We start from the raw sequence: 22,162 nt of genomic DNA, 5'->3' as shown, positions 1-22,162 counted from the left end.
TTTAATTTATAGTTAAACATACGAATGTGATAAAGTACAACACACCATACAAGATATAGTATACGGTGAAATTCTATCACAACATTTGGTATAGTGTATTTTGTAGTTGGATAAATTACAACCCTTACGCTTTATTACACTCTTGATGCTGACCATCAAAGAATACTTTAGGATTCATTTTCACTCTAAATGAGTATGACGGGTTTCCTGTTCATGAATTGTAACTTAGTGAATAACTTGCTTATCATATTTTATGCAGGGCTGTGAGTGACTACCTGGTGTGTGTGTGTGTGTGTGTGTGTGTGTGTGTGTGTGTGTGTGTGTGTGTGTGTGTGTGTGTGTGTGTGTGTGTGTGTGTGTGTGTGTGTGTGTGTGTGTGTGTGTGTGTGTGTGTGTGTGTGTGTGTGTGTGTGTGTGTGTGTGTGTGTGTGTGTGTGTGTGTGTGTGTGTGTGTGTGCAGTGACTCCTGTTGAGAGATATATGAGTCTGGTTGACATTGTCTGGAACAGGTGGTGAAGTCAGCAGGGAAGAGCTACAGACAACTCTGACACACACACACACACACACACACACACACACACACACACACACACACACACACACACACACACACACAATTTCACATCAATGCTGATTTGCCGATCTGATTTGATAAAGAAGGAAGAATCGGTTCTGTTTGAATAGCCTCCATATTGAGTGTGTGATGTATTGATTACAGAAGCAGAGAACCCACATTAGTCATTCACAGCATGTTTTTATTACCCAATTCATTTTCTTTTTATGAACATTTCACGTTTCTTATTTGTTTGAACTAGTGAGTGCGGTAAAGGAGCAGTTAATAAATTCAAAGTCTGTGTGTAAATACTCTAATCAATTTATTCAGACAAGCTAGACAAGCAACTCAAATGTTACATTCTACTCGTCTGTGTTTTCAGGTGAATGTGGTGCAGGTCTGTGTGAACACCATGTGGCCAAAACACCATGAAAGTTCCTGACTGCAGACTGGCCAACGAGCTCGGAGATCTGTGCGAAAGTGTGTGTGACCGGACAGAAATACCGCTCAAAGCATTTATGGTAGGGGATAATATGCTTTTTAATTCATCATATCTAAAATAGGTGATAGAATAAGACTTATACTTAGCATTCAAGTGGGAATAAACTGAAAGGTATTGGTTCGTTGCCTTTCGATTCTTTGATGTTTTTGATCCCAGAAAGACATCCAAGGTGAATCCTTTTCTTTAGAACCCAGATACTGAAATTATAATAAAATAAAACAGAAAAAAACAGCAAATCCTCATTCATTTGACAATCTAAAACAAGTGACTCAATGGCATTTTTGTGTCATACGTTACCTATATTATTGGGTCATCTAAACTGGTGTCTGCAGATTGATTCAACAAGTATTGACTCAGGTGTAAGAGTTGGAATGCTTCCAAACTAATATACTGTATGAGGAAGAGTTAATGTTTGTCTTTGTCCTGAATTTTTTATTTGAGAGTTTAAATACAGTCTTACTTCTGCTTCAAATGTTTCCCCCTCTTCAAGGAGTTAAATTCCGGAGGAAATACTTAATCAAATTACATTCATTTAATGAATAATTTCTGTTTACCACAGGGATGGTTACATTTCAATAGATCCAATATCCAAACAACGTATCAGCTCTTAGCACCTTTAGCACTTCATCTGCCTTCATATAATACATATATTGACCACAACCTTTAATGTTGAGACACAAACAAACAAACATGATGCATGGTAAACAACTTAATGATGGACAGCGTCAGTCAGTTTGAGGGAACTGGTGAACTGTGTGTCTCTGTGGAGAGAGGCAGAGGCTGTTCATTATTGGATTTGTTGAAATGTGTGTGTGAGGAGCCATTTTAATTATGTGCTGCTGTGGTTTGGGGTCTTCCCCTCTCTCCCTCTCTCTCTCTCTCTCTCTGCTCCACTTGGTCCAGACGAAGTCCCTCCTCCTCGTTATTCCCCCTCTCGGCTGTTCCCGTGACAACTCTCCCGGCCGTTAATCGCCGTGGAGACGGACAGAGAGGGATCAAACGAAGGAGGGAGAGCAACTGAAATTGGCTGCACATTGGCCATGTGATCTTTATACCGCTCTCTCTTACCTGCTCTTTCTCTGCTCTTTCTCTGCTTTTCTTTCCTATTCTACATTCATTCTACCTTTTCTCAATATCCCCTTTTTCACTCTCATGTGTTCCCCTTTATATCTCTCCCTTGTCTCTTTTTACCATCTTCTATTTTCATCCTTCCTCTCTCCTGCCCCCTTCTCTCCCTATCACTATACTATTTGTCTTCCTTTAAGTCTTTTCTGCTTCATCTCTTTTCTCAGTTCCCTTTACTGCCAATTCCTGACTTTCTCTCTCTCTCCCTACATTTACTTTCTATGACCCTCTCTCTCTGTCTCTGTCTCTCTCGCCCGCCCCTTCCCTTTGTTGCTGCAGTATGAGCTCACCAGTATTGAGCTGCACCAGACACACTTACTGTAGGTTTGTCCCCACAGTCCCACCTGCCCATTGAGTGCTAAGTATGCTATCCAGAATGCATGTTATTCACTGGCGACTACACTCACTTTTTTTGGGAGCTTTGTCGGATGTTGACCCTACCTGATCTGGGACAAAAGCATTAGTAGGAAAATCATGATCCAAGATACTTTGGCCTGCCATATAATTGTAAGACATGGCAAAGCACCAAGAATCTTTGGCATGTTGTCTTTGACACTGCACATACTCCCTTTTTTGGTTCTCTATCTTGTAGACCATGTTTTCTTACAGCAACATTCTCATCATTGGTGGATTTGTCCAAAACCTTAAGTTGCTTAAGCTGTCCGGACAGATCTTTTCACCTCCTGTGTAAAATAAACAAACAAATGACCTCTGCAGACAAAGCAGAAGGGATACTAAAATGCCTTGTATCTATTTCACTAATCCCTTAAACAACCCTCATCTTTTAATAGTTAGTTACCACCCATTCCACTTTTGAGCTTCTATAATGGTCCAGCTGCTGGGAGGGAGAGCATTAACCTGCTCCCTCTGACACTGACTGAGAAATGGTTTGTCACATGTCTTGTCACATCTTATCTCATGATAAAAGCAACGCAGACCCTTCTCACCATGACAACTCAATAGATTTATCGGAAAACATTAATAAAAAAGTCAATCTCTGTGTTTTGGCTATTAAAATATAGGTTGTGGGTTAACCCAGAGCGTTTGTTTCTGGCCTGACCTTGGACGTTTTTCTGACCCTGGATTATATCTGAAACACACCTTGAATGCGTTGAGTTGAGTGCTTTGGGGGCTGGTGTTGGTTACTGTTTTAATTATAGATGATATTAGTTCATATCAAAGAAGCTATGTCCCATTGTTACCTTATTGATCCACTTTTAGGCCCTCGCTTTACTGATATTATCTGTATTCTCCTTATTTGTGTCTCGTTCCGAGTTGATGGATGACACCACGTTTCCAAATGAGTCATTAAATGGGTAGCTAGCTCTGAGGTTGATAACTCATTATTAAGTACTTAAATTAATTAACATATTACTGACTTTGACACATACTTAATAACGTGTTGAAACATTTGTTACATTTTAATCACTAGTTAATTAAGCATTCATTAGTGAACAGTAATGTAAAGTGTTACCCAATGAGCACATTATCAAACAAAGTGAAGTCAAACAGAAGAGCACAATGCTAGTTGATTTTGGATGTTTCGTTTTTTAGTGAAGGTTAAAGGTATTTATAAGAGACAGTTTCTCCGCTGTTAAACAACCAATAGGTTACGGAGTTCAAACAATGTGTGAGGTTCGCCCTCCTCAGCCTGTGTCGAGACTAACAGCTGTCACGGCTGCCATGATAAGAGAGAGAATACAGTGTTGTTGCCTCGAGCAGAACTACTGAGACGAGATGTGGTGATTATTTTACTCATGCCGCGTTATCATACAGGAGTTGATCTTGAGAAAAGAAGTAGGACTGATTTACGTAATTGGAAGTGCTGTGGTTGGATCACACCGCTGGCATGGTCGGTCTGTGCTGAAGATGAAACATAACCTTGGCAGATGGGGTCATGTCTGGAGTAGTGAGAGAGAAAACACACAAGTGATTGGCCGTCTCACCTGTGAAGTGATAGAAACACTTAAATCCTCCATTTGTCACAACTCTTACAGTACAGCACTTTGTGGTAACTGGGTTTAAATGTATTCATGTTCAAATTGAATTTGCTAAATTAAATTTAAGAAAATGAAAGAAATCTGAATGGAAAATTGGATTATAAATATATCATTTGCATTGCAAAATCTACAATGGGTTTATTTTACTCGGAGGGACTGTGGAAGATGATCAGCTGCTCTTTTGCATTTTGTCTCAACTTTACCCTTGATTTTCTGTAAATGAAAACAATGTCTGAACTGTCCTTGACTCAAAAGGATTTGTGGACTGTGGCGAACAGTGTCCTTTTGCAGGAAGAGAAATATTTTGGATTTGCAAGGACATAAAAGCTTGGTAAAAATCGCTCTTGAAAAAAATAGTAGATAAATAAGTGTTTGATTTTTTTTTATTTAAATAATCCTTACCAGTCCTATATATTACTAGAGAATAGTCTATTTTGAGTGGCAGCACGTGACCATGTTATCAAACCAGGAAGATGCATCTTAATTCAAGCATAATGTATCAAACAAGCTTCAGTCAAGTCGTCGGTCTATCAGCGTTACACTCTTGCTAAGCACACCTCAAAGGTCGTCATGAGTCTGTCAGCACGGCAGAGCTGCTGTCGACTTTTCCACATGAAGCTTCTTCTGCTGTCACTGCTGTCAATCATCCCCCCCGCTCTCCTCTGACCCTGTGGCAGGCTGTTAACGGATATCAGAAACCTCAGCATGCATCAACATTACACACAATAACAAACCTCCCTCTCTGTGTGTGTCTTTTGTTTGTCTGTCTCAGCTCACTCGCCGGTGTTCAGTGCCATGTTTGAACCGAGATGGAAGAGAGTAAGAAGGTGAGTTGAGCACTTGACTCTCTTGTTCCTGTTCCCTTAGCGGAGAGGCGGATGTCTAATCTTTCTCTCTGTTGCATCAGGATGTGTTCACCTCGCAAAACATCCAACTGTGACATTTGCATGTGTTTCTTCATGTCTGGTTGACTACATCTCAATTATCTGGTGTCTTTAAAGCTATTGTTGAATTTGTTTTATGATAATGGCGTCTGAAATGATTGTGAAGGCTCAATGTGCTGGTTTTATACAAAATAAGACGATACCAGGGAAAAAAACTGCAGTCTGTCACAATTATCTCAATAGTTCTATGATGGAATTCTGGTGTTTTTTTACACCTAAAGTTGTACATTGTAACACTAGATCTGCACAGTATTGCATACTGCTTCAATATTATATTCAATAAACCACTAGAAAAAACATCTGGATGGGACTGGGCATTAAAGGGGCCCTTTTTGGCTTTTTTTTGGTTTTCCCTTTCCTATGGTCTGTTGTTGAGGGTTTTTGTTCATGGGGCGGCTGTGGCTCAGTGGATTGTGTGCTGGACTTCGAATCAGGGGGTAGCAAGTTTGAGTCCCACTGCAGCCAGCATGTCGTTGTGTCCCTGGGCAAGACACTTCACCCAAATTGCTCCTGTGGGGATTGTCCACAGTACTGAATGTATGTAAGCGTCTAACAAATGACATGTAATGTAATGTAATGTAAGGTCTGCAAAGGCTAAAATCCCCCCGCCTCAAATTTCTTCATTGGACTCCTTTGTTTACTTCAGGAACATAGTGACATCACTATGTAACACTCGCGCTTCCATTGGCTAGCGCTCCAACACATTCTACGTGATCAGCTTAGGGTGAAAAGAGGTGCTGCAGCACAGGCAGTATGATTACATAATATTTGTTTGAACATTAAAGCATGGAGACATGTCACAGTAGAGGCACACAAAATCATTTCATACATTGTGTGTGCTTTTTTTTTTTTAACACAATTGCCTTCTTAGTTATTTCTTAATGGTGTCTTCAAACAGAACCAAAGGCAAGGCACCTTTATTAAATGTCATCTTGTTGCCCACAGTTCATTTATAATTGTGCTAGATATTTTGAGTTGTTGAATTTCCTAACCTTAATGTCAAATACTGCGGCATTCATTTTTTAACTAACCTCTCTGAAACCTGTTTTGTATATATTAATTAATTTCAATTGCTGTGAGTGCAGCTGATATTATGGATGTGAGGTTTATTTAGTTTACATTTTTTAAATACATATTTGTGGTTGTCTGTACATGTCTTTCAACACTCCATGCAGTGTGTGCCTCTTGGCATTTGTTATGTGTCCTCTGTGATATTTCTTGTTAGTATGTGTCCATGTTTCCGTGTGTGATTGTGCTCTTGCGCCACAGTCGGTTGTCTTCATCTGGTAGGAGGTGGTGAGATTGAACCTTGGTGATTTAGACATCATGTCAGCGGAATATTGATGCCTGCACGGCTCGAATGGGGAAATTATAAAGCACAGAGCCAGGAAATGCATCTTAATTGCTGTTTAAGTGGGCGTCTTCATCAGAAAGAGGGAGAGACGGGGGGCCACGTCCCCATACGATTCACAGAAAACAGATAGATGGGTTAACACTCCTCTGCAGCACTCTATATAGGAGAGACAAATGAGCTCATAAAGAAACACTCTAATAGAGGACTGCTCTGTGAATAAAGGGGGAGCTTCAGACACTGTAACTACAGAAGCGTCGTCTATTTATGAGACTGGTGGAAGCTCGCCTTCACAGAACTGAGGAAGCCCTGTTAGTTTTTCTCATGTGACTTGCATTTTTAATTTCATCAACACTCCAACACACTTTGCTGTAAAAAAATCAGCAGAATGAAATTACTCAAGTTTTCATCTTCTGTGTGTCACGCCTCCTCCTTTATGGCTGGACTGCGTACAAACTGTCGAAGTAAGAAAGCACAAGTTGTAAAGGGAACTGTGTTTTTTCTTTTTTCTGAGGCTAATTTCAAAACAATATGGCCATTGTATTTGCATTAGGGAGTGAGAAGAGGATTCACGTTATTGTTTTTTTTGCTGCATGAATGCACACATGCCTTTATGTATGTGAAAAGGCACCACACACTGCATGTAGTAAACCTGGCTGCTTTCAGACCCTCCCTTCATTATTTCTTTGTGTGTTTATGTTGCTGTTGAGTGGTCAGAGTTGACACAAACGCACTAAGCTGTTGGTACACCCAGCCTGACCCTGCTAAAACGCCGCCGGTCACCGTGGCGACGATAAAGCACTGTTATAATTGGTTTACTGCTTTGTTCTGCCTCTCAGTGTGGAGGGAAAGGTTCAGGTTGGCGTCACGGTGCCAGCGAGTGATAAAGCCTGCTTCGCTGGCTGCAGGCGCCGTCAAGGAATGAATGTTGGGATTAATTTTCAAGAATCAGCTGAAAATAATTAAATAAATGTCGTTTTTGCTGAAACGTGTTCAGACTGTTCAGAAGGTTGTTCATTTTTTTCCTCTTCTTTTTATGAGCTGTTTTGTATCACTGTGTGGCTGACTGTCCCTGTGTGTGTAAAACAAGGTCAGTTTGTGAAATTAAATCAGGTTTTTTACATGAAATAAAAAACGCTCTGCTGCTGCTCATGGTTTTGTCTTTTCCTTCTCTTTCCTTTTATTTTGTTAAACCCTTTGTGAATTATCCTCTCCTGTCCTCTCCTCCCATTCAGAACCACATGGAGTTATATGACATGGAGCCAGATGTCTTCAAAGAGATGATGTGCTTCATCTACACAGGTGAAGCCCCCAACCTGGACAAGATGGCCGATGACCTGCTGGCTGCAGCTGACAAGGTACACAGAGAGTGTGTGGATGACGTACCTGCACCTGTTACAACTTTATTATGAATAATCATGTCCTCAAACTACACCCGAGAGGCGCCAAGTGCTCTTCCAGGCCTGAACACATACACATGGTCAAACACACTGTATAGGAAGAGGTAAACAGACTCCAATGAATCCTATTACTCATTGTTTGTTTCTGTCCTGGCCCTGTATACTCAAAGATTACTGTCTATTTGTGTAGAGCCACATTATCTTGAATTTTTCTGAGAGCTTATTATATTTGCTTTAATAATAGTATCAAGCTGTTCATTGAAGAGAACACAGCCCTCCTCCTGCGTCACTCCTCTCTCTGTCCTTTGCCCCTCTAACCAGACCAGCATGATTGTGATCTGTGAAAAGATTTAGTGAACGCCTGACTGTTTAACAAAGCTTAGCTTTCAGACCAAAGAACGGCAAACGCGAGATTACCATCAGCCTTGATTGATTTGTGCTTATTACAAAAAATATGTATAATACATTGTGAGAATGTTTGATTTTTTGTTTAATCTTGTCAAAAAAGTTTGAAGATTCACTTTTTATCCACATTTTGGCCACTTGATTGCAAAAAAAAATTACGCAGTCACTCATTTGAATGTTGTAAGCTAAAAAGGATGAACATACAGCTCCGGAAAAAATTAAGAGACCACTCCACATTTTTCTTAAATCTCAACATGTATGGCAGCCATTCCATTCCAGCGTCTGTTGAATTCCCACACAGAGAAATGTTTTCAGTAGTTTATAGAATAAAAAAACCTCAAACACATACCTGGGCCGTCCCTCCCTACAGGCCGATGAAGCAGACTGCGTGGGGCCTCACCTTGCGGAGGGAGCCTCAACTGAGCCGAAAATGCGGCGCACCTATGCGCTTATCCGGCGCAATTAGTGTGGCGCGGCGCGGTTTCACTGCTGGGTGCTCCACTAGCACCCGTCGACGCTCGCGTAACAGAGGGCCTCATCATATAACTTTGCGTGGGGCCTCATGTTGGCCAGGGACGGCCCTGCCTATAAACAGTAGAAACAGAGAAACTGATCATTTTGCAGTGGTCTCTTCATTTTTTACAGAGCTGTATATTTATTTGTATTATTCACTTAGTGCCTTAACACATGAATAAAGAATGCAAGGTTGAAGTTCCAAATGTGGGTTTTCTTCTTCAACGGTATTTCATTTTGGCAGACAACACTTTGTTTACTAGATGTAAGCCATCCTAGCACCAGTAGTATTTAGTAGGAGTAACTAATTTACATCATTAGTGTTAATATATACCACACTAAATATAGGTCTATGCTAAACCAGCATGAGTCATCCTGAAGTGCGTAAGAATAAGAGAGAAAATGACTACAGCTAGCAATTTTTTAATATCAAACGCAGTGGAAATATTTGTTTACCTCTTAGGTGAACCTCTTTCCCACCATCAGTCTGCATAACTGTTCCTTTTCCTCCTCTTCGCCATATTTTCTTCTTATTCAATCTAAGTCTTGTTGCCGCCACGGTAGAGTAATTCTGTGTTTCCGTATCATTACACAGTGTGACAACAGTTGTTTGCGGCAGCGCTGTTTAAGTAATTTAGTTTACCTGCTGTTCCTCCTCTCCCTCTGTCATTGGCAGTATGTTCTGGAGAGGCTGAAAGTGATGTGCGAGGATGCTCTGTGCACGAGTTTGAGTCTGGAGAGCCGCAGATACCCTCATCCTCACCGCCTTGCAGCGCCGACCAGCTGAAGATGCAGGCCGTGGACTTCATCAACTGGTGAGCTACATGCCTACACTGAGATCATTTATCTCAAGAAGTACACCCACACTCATGCAATCATTTTCTCCTGTTACTCACACATGCACATACTTAGCTTTTCGTCATAGGAAGTCATTCATTTTCAGTGGGAGACATTTTCTTCTCCAGAGGAAATGTAATTTAATCCCCAGATCGGACCACTTTGCTGCCGTATAATATTGGGCCATTTAGATTGTTGTTAATCATGTTGCAGGCAGCCAGTTTAGGTAAGACGGGGCCTATTAGCATCAAGGACTGCTATTTATGTCCACAGAGAGTTGATTGATCCAGTATTTCAAGTTGAAACAAAAAGCTTTCACTACCCAAATTCATCACCTTCCCCTCTGTTTTCTGAATCTTCTATCTCTGAGCCAGACGTCATTTCCATGCCGCCTTTGTTCATTCTTCTGCCCTGTCTTTGCAGCTTTACTCCATCTCCTGGCCTCGTTCCTGCACAAGCTCCATCTCCCTCCCTCTTCCATTTACTCCCCCATGTTCCCTCCCTTCACCCTCTTCCCATGTCTCCCTTTCTCCCTCTCCAGCTCTGTGCTTAAGAGCTCATGTATGCCTAGAGGTGTTCAGTAATGCAGATTTCTGCCCCTAAACCCAGTCATTAATTGTGGTTATGGGCGTTATGACAGTTTAATTTGCCACAGTGTTGTTGTGGTACTGAGGAAATTGGCCACGAGGGACCCCTGGCCAGCAAAGCGTTATCAACACTCCTCCTGCGGACACAATGGACAGCTACAAGAGCAACAAAACAAAAATCAATTTAGAGGACGAATATAGAAAACAGGCGCATGGAGGAACCAATAATCCTCCCCCCAGTAGCCCCTCCAACCTCTTTCCAGACCAGTCTTTACAAGTGGCTTACAGTTATTTAGTCCAGACAATAGGAGTTGTCTTTATCCTACCCCTGTCTCATTTATTCATCCTCCCCAGGGACGTCGCGGAGAGTAAAGCCACCCAGACACTCTTTATCCACTTTTTTAGAGAAAAGGGTTTATCCACTTATAGACAGATCTCAATGAGTGCTAATAAAGCAGTGAGTCTTTAAAGCAGGAACACATTTGATTTTTCTGAAAGAAGTGTTTTTGTTGATGGTAGTGCCAGTGTGCCCTATGATTACCTCGGACTGGAGGTCACAGTTTGGCCTCTTTTTAATTTACCTTCCCATCCCGGCCCCTATCCCTCCCCTCCCCTCCCTCTCTGCAGACTTTCATTACTCTTCCTCTCCTTTTTTTTTTGTCGCCGCTGCTAGCCTACTCTCTGCTCCCTTGCTTCACCCCTCCTCCCTCCTCTCCCGCTGTGACTGCTCTCTTCGTGCCCTTCCCTGGCCTGCTGCCTCAGCCTCAGCACACCAGCCATTACTGTAAGCAGGGGTTCACCTCCTCCACAGAGGAAAGGGTCAGAGGTCGGCTGGAGGTCTGGAGCTGCTGTGTGGACGGCATATAACAACACGCACGCACGCACGCACGCACGCACGCACGCACGCACGCACGCACGCACGCACGCACGCACGCACGCACGCACACACACACACACACACACACACACACACACACACACACACACACACACACACTCCAAATGCCAAGAGTAACCATGCCAAGATACGAACACATGTGAACACAAACACACACACACACACATGCTGTTGTTTATTTACACACAACAAACCATGAAAAATGTCATTAAAGGCCACACAGTGGTGTGCGTGATAGTGCAGCGCTGCACCCTGAGGGAGTCAGGAGGTTGAAGACAGCCACAGGGTGTGCAGGTCTAAATGCATCTGTGACCAATGATGGCTACGTGGAATACTCTTCAGCAATTAATTGCTAGACTTATCTGAAATTGTTTTGGCTTTCGGGTTCCATTAGTTAAGCTTTACATTTTAAACATTGTCTTGAAAATATCCAATATTATTTTATTTTATATAACTTTCTGTTCCAACCCACCTCATAAACCAGAATCATCTGTGCTGTTCAGTTTGAAGCTGTTAGGTTGTATAGGCAAGTAAAACACCACGTAGTAAAAATGTTTATTATTTTCCTCACTTTTTCTCACACTTTTTTGCTGAAAAGGTGTGAAATAGTGTAGAACTTTGCCTCCTCTGAAATTAAAAATGATTTAAAATAAAACAATATTCGAAGAGAACATCATTTTTGCCATTTATTTTGTAAAGAGGGTTGGCAAGTAAGCACTGGTCAGAAAGTGTCACATGCGAAATCGATTTGGACCCAGTGCCCTAAAGAATATTTTACAAAATCATTCAAAATACTTTCATTACATGCCCACATATATATATATATATATATATGAATGTTGCTTTTCGTGAGGTTATTCATCTCAAAATGTTCTTTGAGGTTAAATATTAAAAAATATAAAGTAAACAACAGCTCTGCCAGCTGGTATGACAAATCCTAAATGCTCTCCAAACAGATGGAGTCATACTGTAGCACCCCCAGCTCTTGAAAGACGTGTTTATTTGTGAAGTTGTCCATTTAGTTTATTTATTCTACTTTGTATCTCCTCTTTTTCTCTCAGTCACGCAGCTGATGCAAGGGAAACATCCAGCTGGAAGTCCATGATGATCTCTCACCCCCATGTGGTAGCAGAGGCCTTTCACTCAACTCAGGGCCCTCTCTGGGACCCCCAAGAAACGTCTTAAACTGTCCTAGTGGTTGGAAAGACTCACCATGCCATGCTGTGTCCTTTTGAACCGGAAACCTCACTCTTAGTCGTCCTCTTTCTCCTACAGCATCTGCAGACACCCAACACCTAAACCAAGATCTTGGCTGGATGTGGGTAAGGAGCTCCTCAACCTGGTGGCCACAAGATTTACAGGACTGAAGCCACAGAGGAGGTACTGAACATCTCTGTCGGTGGGGATCAGGTGAATTATATAAGATCCAAGCCTGGCATATTCAATATATCCTTTATCTACCATATTGGAAGGCCAGAACCATAATCTGACAGTCAGTCACGTAAGGAGCTGATCTTCTTTCTCAAAAGTCAAAGTTAATGCTGAGTCCTGGCCAAATATGACATCTTGTATTGTGCTGAGTTTTTTAAACCCAAACTGTGCTGAGAAGGATCAACAAGCCAGAAAGTGAAAGACTCTCATTGTTCAGGATTTAAACCATGTTTTAACAAAGTACTACTCTTTTTTTAGAGCACTCTGTTTAAATGAAGGAACATTTTTGTACTCTCCTTTTTTAACACAAAACATTCCCTTTGACTGATCCTATTAAATATGGATGTTTTTCATTTGGTACCGTGTCTCTTTCACCCTTCTGAAAAAAATGTTGAAATGAATAAGGGAAGGATGAGATTCTTGGACAGATGTACAGTTATCAAATCTTCCAAGAATTCACAAAATGTATAAAATGTGTCATCATACAAAAACCTTCATCCTTGATATTGTCAATATTTCCCCTTATATGCAGTTTTTGACAGAACTTACTCACTCATTAATACACAGTAAGTCAACTTGTGAACTTGCCACCTGATCAGTGTAAGTAGCCGTTTAAAGCTTAATCCTTTCATGATCATAGTTCAATCCCCGGTGCCCGTGCTGCTCACCTCGTCTAAACACGAGGCTCTTATCCAGCTGTTTGGTACCAGACTCTCTCACAGGCCTGTTTGAATCCTTCTCTGTGGCCTTGCTTCCATAGCAGTAGGGTTGTAATCACTTCAGAGAGCTGGAACTTTATCTTGGACAGTATCTTAACAGGGATTTCTCTGTGTTGACCAAAGTCGATGCCCAGCGGGCTTTAAGGAAGCTCATCCCTGAGCCCTGCAAATCACTTCTCATCAAACAGGCAGCGCTGGCGATCTTTTGGGGATATCTGGCATTGTCTTGGCGTTTATCAAACCGAGGGAAAGGCATTGTTTGTAATACACAGTACACTGTAGCCTTATGATAGAAGTGTAGCCACGTATTAGTTGGGCAGATGATACAATTACATCATCAATGTTTTCCAAGCTGCACTATATACATTTTATTATGTATACATATTTTGTTTGAGCAGCATTTTATGACGTTATTGGAAATCAAACAGGAGAAATGACAGGAGAGAGAGTGAGATAAAAACAGCACGCAACCAAGGTTCAGCATGAGTCTGAGGCATTTTGATTCAAGTAGCTAACTAATTCAACAAAGAACGTGAAATATTGTTTGTCTTCATAGGGAAATATTTTGTTACAACGATACAAAAATAGTTTTTTTTACACTTATTTTAATTAGCACAGCCGTCATAGTAACATACTTCTTTATAGCACATTGACTGAACCACTACTAGGAAGTAGACCTGAGCAATATATTTAAGGTTGCAGTTTTAAATTGTGTCTAAGCTAATTTGTAAATGTTCCTGGACTTTACTCATGATTAATGAATGCCTCACATCATTGTGATTTGCTTACTCAAATAAATAGTTGTCAAAGCTGAGGACATAAGCCTAAATATATAGTATATTCTAGCTATTTTCTACATAAAACTATTTCCTGTGTGTGAATACCACCTAAAACAGCAAACACAAAGTCATGTATAGGAATATAAAAAAAAGCTGACATCTTGTTTTGCGTTAATTGTGTGTATTTTATCCACACTTTGTGTTGTACCGCGCTTTGTGTGTGTTTTAATAAACTGCCAGATGGACCGGATGAACTGCCAGATGGATCCTGATGGACAATAAAGTTCTCCCTAAAATATTGTCACATTATAGAACATTATGGCATATGCTGGGCATAATAATGACACATTTCTCATCATCGCCCAGCCTGATCACAAAACCTATGTACACTAAATGGCCACTTTAGTAGGTACACCTGTACAATCCAATGAAATTACATTATAGCTTCAGTGCCATAAAGTGTCCTTCCAATATCACAGTGTCACCAAAAACTGTTATGTTATGAGCTTCATACAGATAGATAGATGTTATAGAAGAATATTAACTATCTGTAGATAATACAGGTTTTAATGTACATACAGTAGAGTAACCAGAACCCCTCAAACAAGCCTTCCAGGCAATATTTTGTAGTTTGAGAATTTCCCTTTAAAGGTCGATGTGTGTCAAACTAAAAAAGTGTGTGATATGGCAGACATATGCGCTCTACGAATGGGCATTCGTGTAGGCCCCATGTGCTTTTTTCCCCAAATGTCCCTGAGATAGGAAGAGGCTTTGTTAACTGCAGTCGGGCCTGCCAGTGTGACCTTCCTCAGATGAGCAGGAATTTGAAACATCAGTGTGTGATTTATTTTTTCTGGCTTTGATAGTCAGCTTGTGTAGCAGCTTGCCGCCAACCTTCTGTGTCTTTGTAAATATGTGTGTGTGTGTGTGTGTATGTGTGTGTCTCCATTGGCCTTAGATGAGACCGTCAGGGGGAGATAGATGGAGCGATGCATGTGGAGAGGCGTACTAAGTTGTTATGCATGCTGTATGAGTCTGTCACTCCCTCCCCTCCTTCTTGTGCCTCCTCCTCGCCTCCCCATCATTCACTCCTCTTTTTATAGGCGGAAGTAGAGCGAGGCGTGGCAGGTCAATGCTGTGAAAGCCTGCGACAAGCTCTGCGTCTGTGTCAGCCCGCCATCACTAAACAGGAGTAAAACCCGGGGTGGGGATTGATGCCTTCTGGTCTAAACTGCCCGGCAGGGGGAGGGAGGGAGGCAAGGAGGAGAGTGGACGGTGGGAGTTGGATTGTTTGGGGGTTGTGGGTTCAGGGGCCTATCTACTCTTTTTATGTATACACCACATATTGTATCAAATTCAAGCATCTCTACGGATGTATGTTAGTCATTTCACCCAAGGCCCTGAGGTTTTTCGATGTCTTATGTCCTCAGAAGATGGCAGCATGATGACCTCACCAACACTTTGACCTTATTCTCCTTTTCAATGCTCTACAGTGAAACCCTTTCCCAACAACTCTTGGTTTGCCAATGGGAGATGTTTAGTTTTCCGTGTATGCTTTCTACTCTCTTATTTTCATTATTTCTTCCGTTCTTGGTATCTTTTAGTGTTAATCATACTTAGGTTTTCTGGGAAATCAGTTGTGATTTAATGGGAAAACCGTTGTGTATCATTATTATATATTAGGTTTGCATGATTTTTAATTGATCAGTTTACTTAAAGGTGGGGTATGTAATTTATTTCAGAAACACTTTTTATTATATTCCATGGAATGCTCTTAACATCCCGATAGCAATGAATATATTAAATGCTTTGACAATAAATACATAAACAATTTCATCTGTGGAAGCTGTGGTACTGTAAAAAGCACGACCAATCATTTTAGCCGGCCCGGCTAAAATAACTGGATGGCCTACCTGCCTGTCAGCCTTCCATCTGTGCACAAACTTATCTCGTGCCCTCATTGGTCATGTGCGCGTTCGTGTGTGTTGGAGGAGGGGCTCTGTAAGGAAGTCTGAAGGAAGAGGCAGATTTTTTCCGGCTGTGTATTTTCAAATTCTAGCGATCTCGAGCCGGTTTCTCAAACTTACCTACCCCACCTTTAATGCTTCATTTGTGGGTATTAAAAATCATCACATTTAAAGTATCATGTAAAACTTATCTTTTTTAATGAGGCATAAGTTGTATCTCATGTCGTATTAATGGTTTGTAATGAATGTTTTTTAGATCAAAAGGAAGACATTAATAAGGACAACACTTGGGTTGTCTTTTTAACTGTAAACTTGTACATTCTTTAATGAACACTTGTAGCATGATTGTATTTATAATAGGCCTTAAAGCATCTGGATCTATTGAACTTGCATTAATGAAATGTTCTTGGCCAGTTGGAAGCAGCACCAGCTCTAAAGACAACATTGACAAAGAGTCACCTTAAAGTTGTTGTGGCAAACGAGTTTACACAGTGACGAATTGCAATGATCTTCTATTAGTTCTGTTTGTTGTCCACCAACTCCCGGGGGAATTATGTGACTCTTTATCTGCTAAATGCTCCACTATGTTCATCAACGACTCCCTAACTTGGTCTGTCTGCCGTTTGATGATCAGCAGGTCGAGTACAGTGGGTTGATCAGAGCGTTTTCACTAAAAACTGCTAGTCTGTTGCTCCTATATAATGTGTCTCAATCTAATGAAGCATACCTTATATATTTTTATTGTAAAGCTGTAATAATGGTTGAAAATTACATTTGTTTATGCTAAAAAATATAAGTAATTAGACAGTGATAAGGACTACTCTTGGATTCCATTAACCTGGGGTCAATCCTTCAGCAAAAAAATATTTTACATCTGCTTTTAGTATCTTCTAAATGTTTCTGTTGTGAAAGAGTTCAGGGCAAAAATATCAAAATATGTATTAAAACTAACCTAATAGCCTTGATACTGTACTTGAAAAATACCCATGTTAATTACTTACTAATCTCTAATCAATGGCTTATTAAAATAAACCCATACCCCTTTTAATGATTAATCAATTATTTATCATAACTGATTTTAGTTGTGTTAATAAAGTGAGTAGCTAGAAGCTTTAAACACTTTATAAACTGTGTTTCATTAAAAAGGGAAGAGCCAACCACGTGCCCAATGCTGCATTGATAAAAGCACATGATAACCTTTATGAGGATATATTTGACCGAACATATCCCTCATGATATCCCAAGTAATCCACTCAGATGGTATCATCTGTGACAAGAGAGGGGGAGCTCAGGCCTTGGGGCAGAAAAATGGAAGGATGAAGTGACAGGGATAATGGATGGATAGAGGGATGAAGAGTGATTGCGTGTCATACAGGTGGGATGGGGCCAGACATGGAGACGAAAGGAGCGATGGAGGATGGATGGCCGGAGCACCTCAGACACTGACAGCGTTGAGAGATTCGTCTTCTCTGTGCTCACTTTGTCTCGTTTCTCTTTGTGTCCGAGTGAGTTAAAGCTCATAAAACGATTTACTCTAACAATGCAGCAGTGACGGTGGACGTGGTTTTGCTTTGACACTGTACTTGCTTTACATAGGATGTCAGGAGAATCCTCCATTCTGAAAGGATTTTCTTAAAGATAAGGGGGGATGAGCACAAACAAACAAATTGCAATTCACAATGAACTGTTTGCTAATAACACCGGATGTAGAAATTACAGAACCAGACGTGGGAGTTGACTCATACACACACACACAGAGATACAATTACGCATATATATATGAGCTGCTAATTGCTTTGTGTGCACCAATCCGTCCTGTGAATGTGCCGGTGCAATATTGCAGTGCTGTGGGTGTTTGCTCGGCTCATAACTGCAGACCAATGTGGCGGAGACAAGCTCATATATTAAGATAACCCCGAAATGGAATGGAATTGTATTTCCCCGGTGGTTCAAACGACTTCTGTGGTTGTAAACTGATAGTGGATGAGATTTGGCTTTAATGAAGCAAGACTTATTGTGCACAGTGCAACAGAGGAAGGTGCATGTGGTTCATTATTTGAGTGTGTGTTTAAATGTGCATGTGTGTGCCTGTGTCCATTTTTTTCCTTAACTAGGAGGGCTGTTATCTATCTGTTTGCTCCGAGGTTGGAGTGTGTGTATGAGGGCTGTGATTTATTTTTCCTGAAATAATCAAGTGAAAGGTTTTTATTTTGTGCACATCCCTGGAGTAATTTTGTCTCAAGGTTGTGTGTGTGTGTTTGTGTGCATGCACAGGCTGTATAAGTGTCATCTTCATCTGTTTATTAGAATGTTCCCCACTGTCCGTGCAGTAATGAGACCTGTGGAGCCAGCCAGGAGTGATGGAGTTGAACTCATCAGGACAGACTCCAGCAACAAAGGGAAGGATAGAGAGGGAGAGACGTAGGGAAGGCAAAAAAAAGATAGAGAGCTTAGCTGGATGTTGTAAAATGGCACCAAGGCCACAGGGAAACTGCAATGAATGTGTCTTCTTTCACATTGTTGTCTGAAGTGTAATCTATATATTGGTATCTAACAGACACTGTGTATTTTAAAGTAAAATAGCAACAAAAAAAAGGGTTATATGAAGTACCTTTTTATTAAATAATTATTCCTGTACTTCAGCAACGGTTGCAATTATGGCGGTAATGCTAATGGTGTGTCTACATGCTCCTGAGATAGTCCCATTTTCTGTTTGGAAGTTGTCTTTCCAACTTCAGTGGAAGTTATAATGTGGAAACAACATGGCTGCTACAAAGAAGATGTGTTTTATTTTATTGCTCAGAGCATTTCACAACACCTTGATAGCTGTTTCCGACTTGATGAGGCGTTCATGTGAATTTTCCCAGCTGGGAATACATTTTCCCAATTATTCGATCGTAACATTAATGCTGCACAAGTGTCCTTTTTTTGGAAATGTTAACAAAAGTGACATTTAAAGTGTGTATCCTCCCTGTGTTTCAGATCCGCTGCCAAATTAAATTGGGTTCTTACTTGGGGGAATATTTTACTACCCATCTCCATCTGGAGTATTAATCCTGCCCAAAGAGAGCTGAAGATAGATAATGTATGGAGAGTTGAAGGAAAATGAATCAGGGCCTGGAAGCTTGCAATATGGGAGATGAGAGTAGAGTAGAGCCTTAATATCTCTCAGGCCAATTTGTTTCCAAGACAGTAGTTAAATGATTAGTGAATGCAAAAAATACTAATACAGGGGAATGCCATTAGTTTTGCAATTTGGTCATCACAATATTGGACAACTAAAATATATGATCTTATGGTGGCACTAAACTAAAAGTACAATTATCTAAAAAGCAAAGGATTTATGTATTGGCACCAAGAAGATTTGTTACAAATTAAATAGCAATTTACCTAATAGTTGTTGAGACATTTTACAAAAAATTAAACATGGGGGCAATCGAATAAGCAGTATAGTGACACAAGCCAATCGAATCATAGGGGCTGTCGAAAACATATAAAAAGGATTGCTCAATACAGTGGGCTTCATCCTCTAGAGACCATGAATGCCTGAACACATTTGTTAAATGTATAAATATTACAATTGAGATATTTTAGCCTGGACTAAAGTGACAGACCTAAAACCAAAATACAAACCCACAGAACAATGCTATGTCACTGATCACTAAACCTGTTAAAAGAAAGCAAAAAGCCAGCATGTAAAGGAAGCAGGGCACATACCTGCTACACGCAGTATACAGCTGGTGAAATGCCACATTTAGTTTTATTCATTGTAAATTGAATTTATGAAATAAACACTTTTTTTCGCTTTTCTATCTATCCAAGTTCTTTGGCTGTTTGAGACCTAAAGAGAGAACATTGTTTCAGACAGCATATTAGAAAACTCATTTCAGGATAATACAGTCTAATCCCACACCACCAACCACGAATGTTTGGACTCAGCTTTTACCACAGAGTCGAATCAACTCCTCTCTGACAAAGTGCCAACAAAACCTTTACATTAGAGGCAGGACTGTTTGCAGGGCAGTTGTATTGGATTGTATTAGATTGTTAAGGTGTACCCAATAAACTGAAATGTAGAGCAGATATATAGCTGATTGATAGAAGCTTTGCCCAGATACATGTTTTTAGGGCACAAGCTGAAATTGCTGTTCACAAAATAAAACTAAATGCTGTTTGAAAAGTCAAAAACAAAAGTGGAAAAAAGAACAAGAATAGAAACCAAATAAATAGTATACTGAGTGAGGCAGGGTGAAATCTGGACAAGGAGAGAGAAAGAGGAAAGGTCCTGAAGGGCATTACAGCAAAAGGGAAACAAGGGTTGTCTTATGAGCACTGTGGTCCATTTGTTACCTGCGAATGGGTAAATGAAAGCCCTCTCTTAGCCTCGTTAAGCATGATGCACTGCCTCGGCCATCGGCACGCCGCTGATTAAAATTCACCCTCCGGAGTCTTTCAGAACAGCTAGCTGAGGCTGCACTCCTGTAGTCCCAGAGCAAATGGGCCGAAAGGTCACGGCTCGGCGACCCCCACAGCTATGCCTTATTTATTTAGCCTTTTACCTCGCCTGCCTCTGGCACAGAGGGGGGGAGAAGGTCTTCTTTTCTACTCACACACATACACCGACTGTACCACACACCTCACAGTGTGAACAGTTGTGTGTGTTACACTGTCAGTGCTCTAAAGAGATCAACACCGCAATGGTTGTCTTTTTCACAACCAAGAGATTCCAGTGTTGTATTTGATGAGATGAGATATCAAAATGATATCAAAATGTTGGATAGAAAAACAAATATTTAACTCTGTAGAAAGTCCTCCAGACCAAGTGTAAAACAAAATAACATCGTCAGCACCTGGGAACTAAATGTTTGTCCAGATCATGTTCCATCCTGCCAAGAAAGAAATTCAAAAGGAAGCAAGCTTGCAACTTTTGTAATGAATTGGCGTTGGCTTCCAAAAACCAACATCATCCGTCACCCACAGCAGACCTGATAAACTCCACTTGCTCTGTGTTAAGAGTGTCTGCTACAAGATAGAAGTAGTCTGAGAGACAGCAGACTTTTAATCTCTCACCTGTTTCATCTTTTCCCCTCGTCTCCATCTCTGCCTGACGGTTTGTTGCGTCAAACTCTTTGATAGTTACAAACAACTTTATAATTACTCCGAATATTTTAAAGGCTTTGAAGAAGATGTTTCTGAACATTACACTACATAAGGCAGTCTTGGTTTCCATGTAAATTACGCTTGTCTAGTCAGCCTTCAACATGCTGGAGGGCTATACCGCCTCATCGGCCAACATTAAATCCTGGTGCTGGTTCTGGTCATTGGCAGCAAACAAATGTCTACCAAATGTACAATCTGAGCTATTTTGTGATAGCACGTCTCAATTGATTTCAACTGCTTCTCTTTAACATACCTTATTGATTTCTATTTAAAGGACACCTATCATGCTATATTTAAATGATATATTGTAGGGCCATACCTATATAAGGTATATTTATACGTTTCTGTTTTCAAAATACCAAACAGATCATGCATTTTAGCCATGCCTCATTTCGCTCTATGTGCTGTTTGCTGTCTACGGGTCTGATTCTGTGAGCTGCAGCTGACCATGCCCCCCTGCAGGAGAGGGGAGCCGTGCTCTGATCAAGTCAAGAGGGGGAGAAAAAAAGATCTCCGTCCTCCGTGTTTTATTATATTATAATAGGCCTATAGAGTCGTTATTCATTTGTTTTAAAGCTCAATAAATAACAAAGAAGACCTTTGACCGGCACTTTTCTAATTTTGTCCGGAAGATTTAAACTTTAACGGACATCTTGACCGGCGAAAGAAACTGAAACTGAAACTCTGCCGCACGGTCCCCTCGTTCCTTGGAAGAGGCGGAGAGGTGGGTGTTTGTCATCTGCTGGTGGACTAACCGGAGAGAATTACAGTGCTTGCCTCGACGGGGAGGGATTGCATTGAATTAAAGCAGCGGGAGCAAACGCTTGCCTCTGGGAGGGAGAAAAAAAGCCACAGCGGAGAATAAACAGAAGGGTAACCATGGTAACTATGGGCGGGAAGTCTTCTTCGCTGCTTTTGTGGCAGACTACAGCGCCACTTACAGGCCTGGCATATGTACTACAGCGTCTCCAGCGCTTTCGAGCGGCAATGG

At 41.0% G+C, this 22,162-nt stretch overlaps 1 protein-coding gene across 1 annotated transcript; it reads left to right on the top strand.

Annotated features, from left to right (window-relative positions):
* The first annotated feature begins 1,024 nt into the window (after positions 1-1,024).
* On the top strand, positions 1,025-12,899 carry spop (speckle type BTB/POZ protein). Its single transcript, XM_034143689.1, is given in 6 exon segments — positions 1,025-1,074; positions 4,953-5,007; positions 7,711-7,833; positions 9,470-9,533; positions 9,536-9,608; positions 12,177-12,899. Coding segments are annotated over 5 exon segments (402 nt in total). The 5' UTR covers positions 1,025-1,074; positions 4,953-4,989; the 3' UTR covers positions 12,301-12,899.
* The last annotated feature ends 9,263 nt before the right edge of the window (positions 12,900-22,162 follow it).

The sequence above is a fragment of the Trematomus bernacchii genome, unplaced genomic scaffold (genome assembly GCF_902827165.1).
Source record: "Trematomus bernacchii unplaced genomic scaffold, fTreBer1.1, whole genome shotgun sequence".
Taxonomy (NCBI): Eukaryota; Metazoa; Chordata; class Actinopteri; order Perciformes; family Nototheniidae; genus Trematomus; species Trematomus bernacchii.
This window is presented reverse-complemented; position numbering and strand designations above follow the sequence as displayed.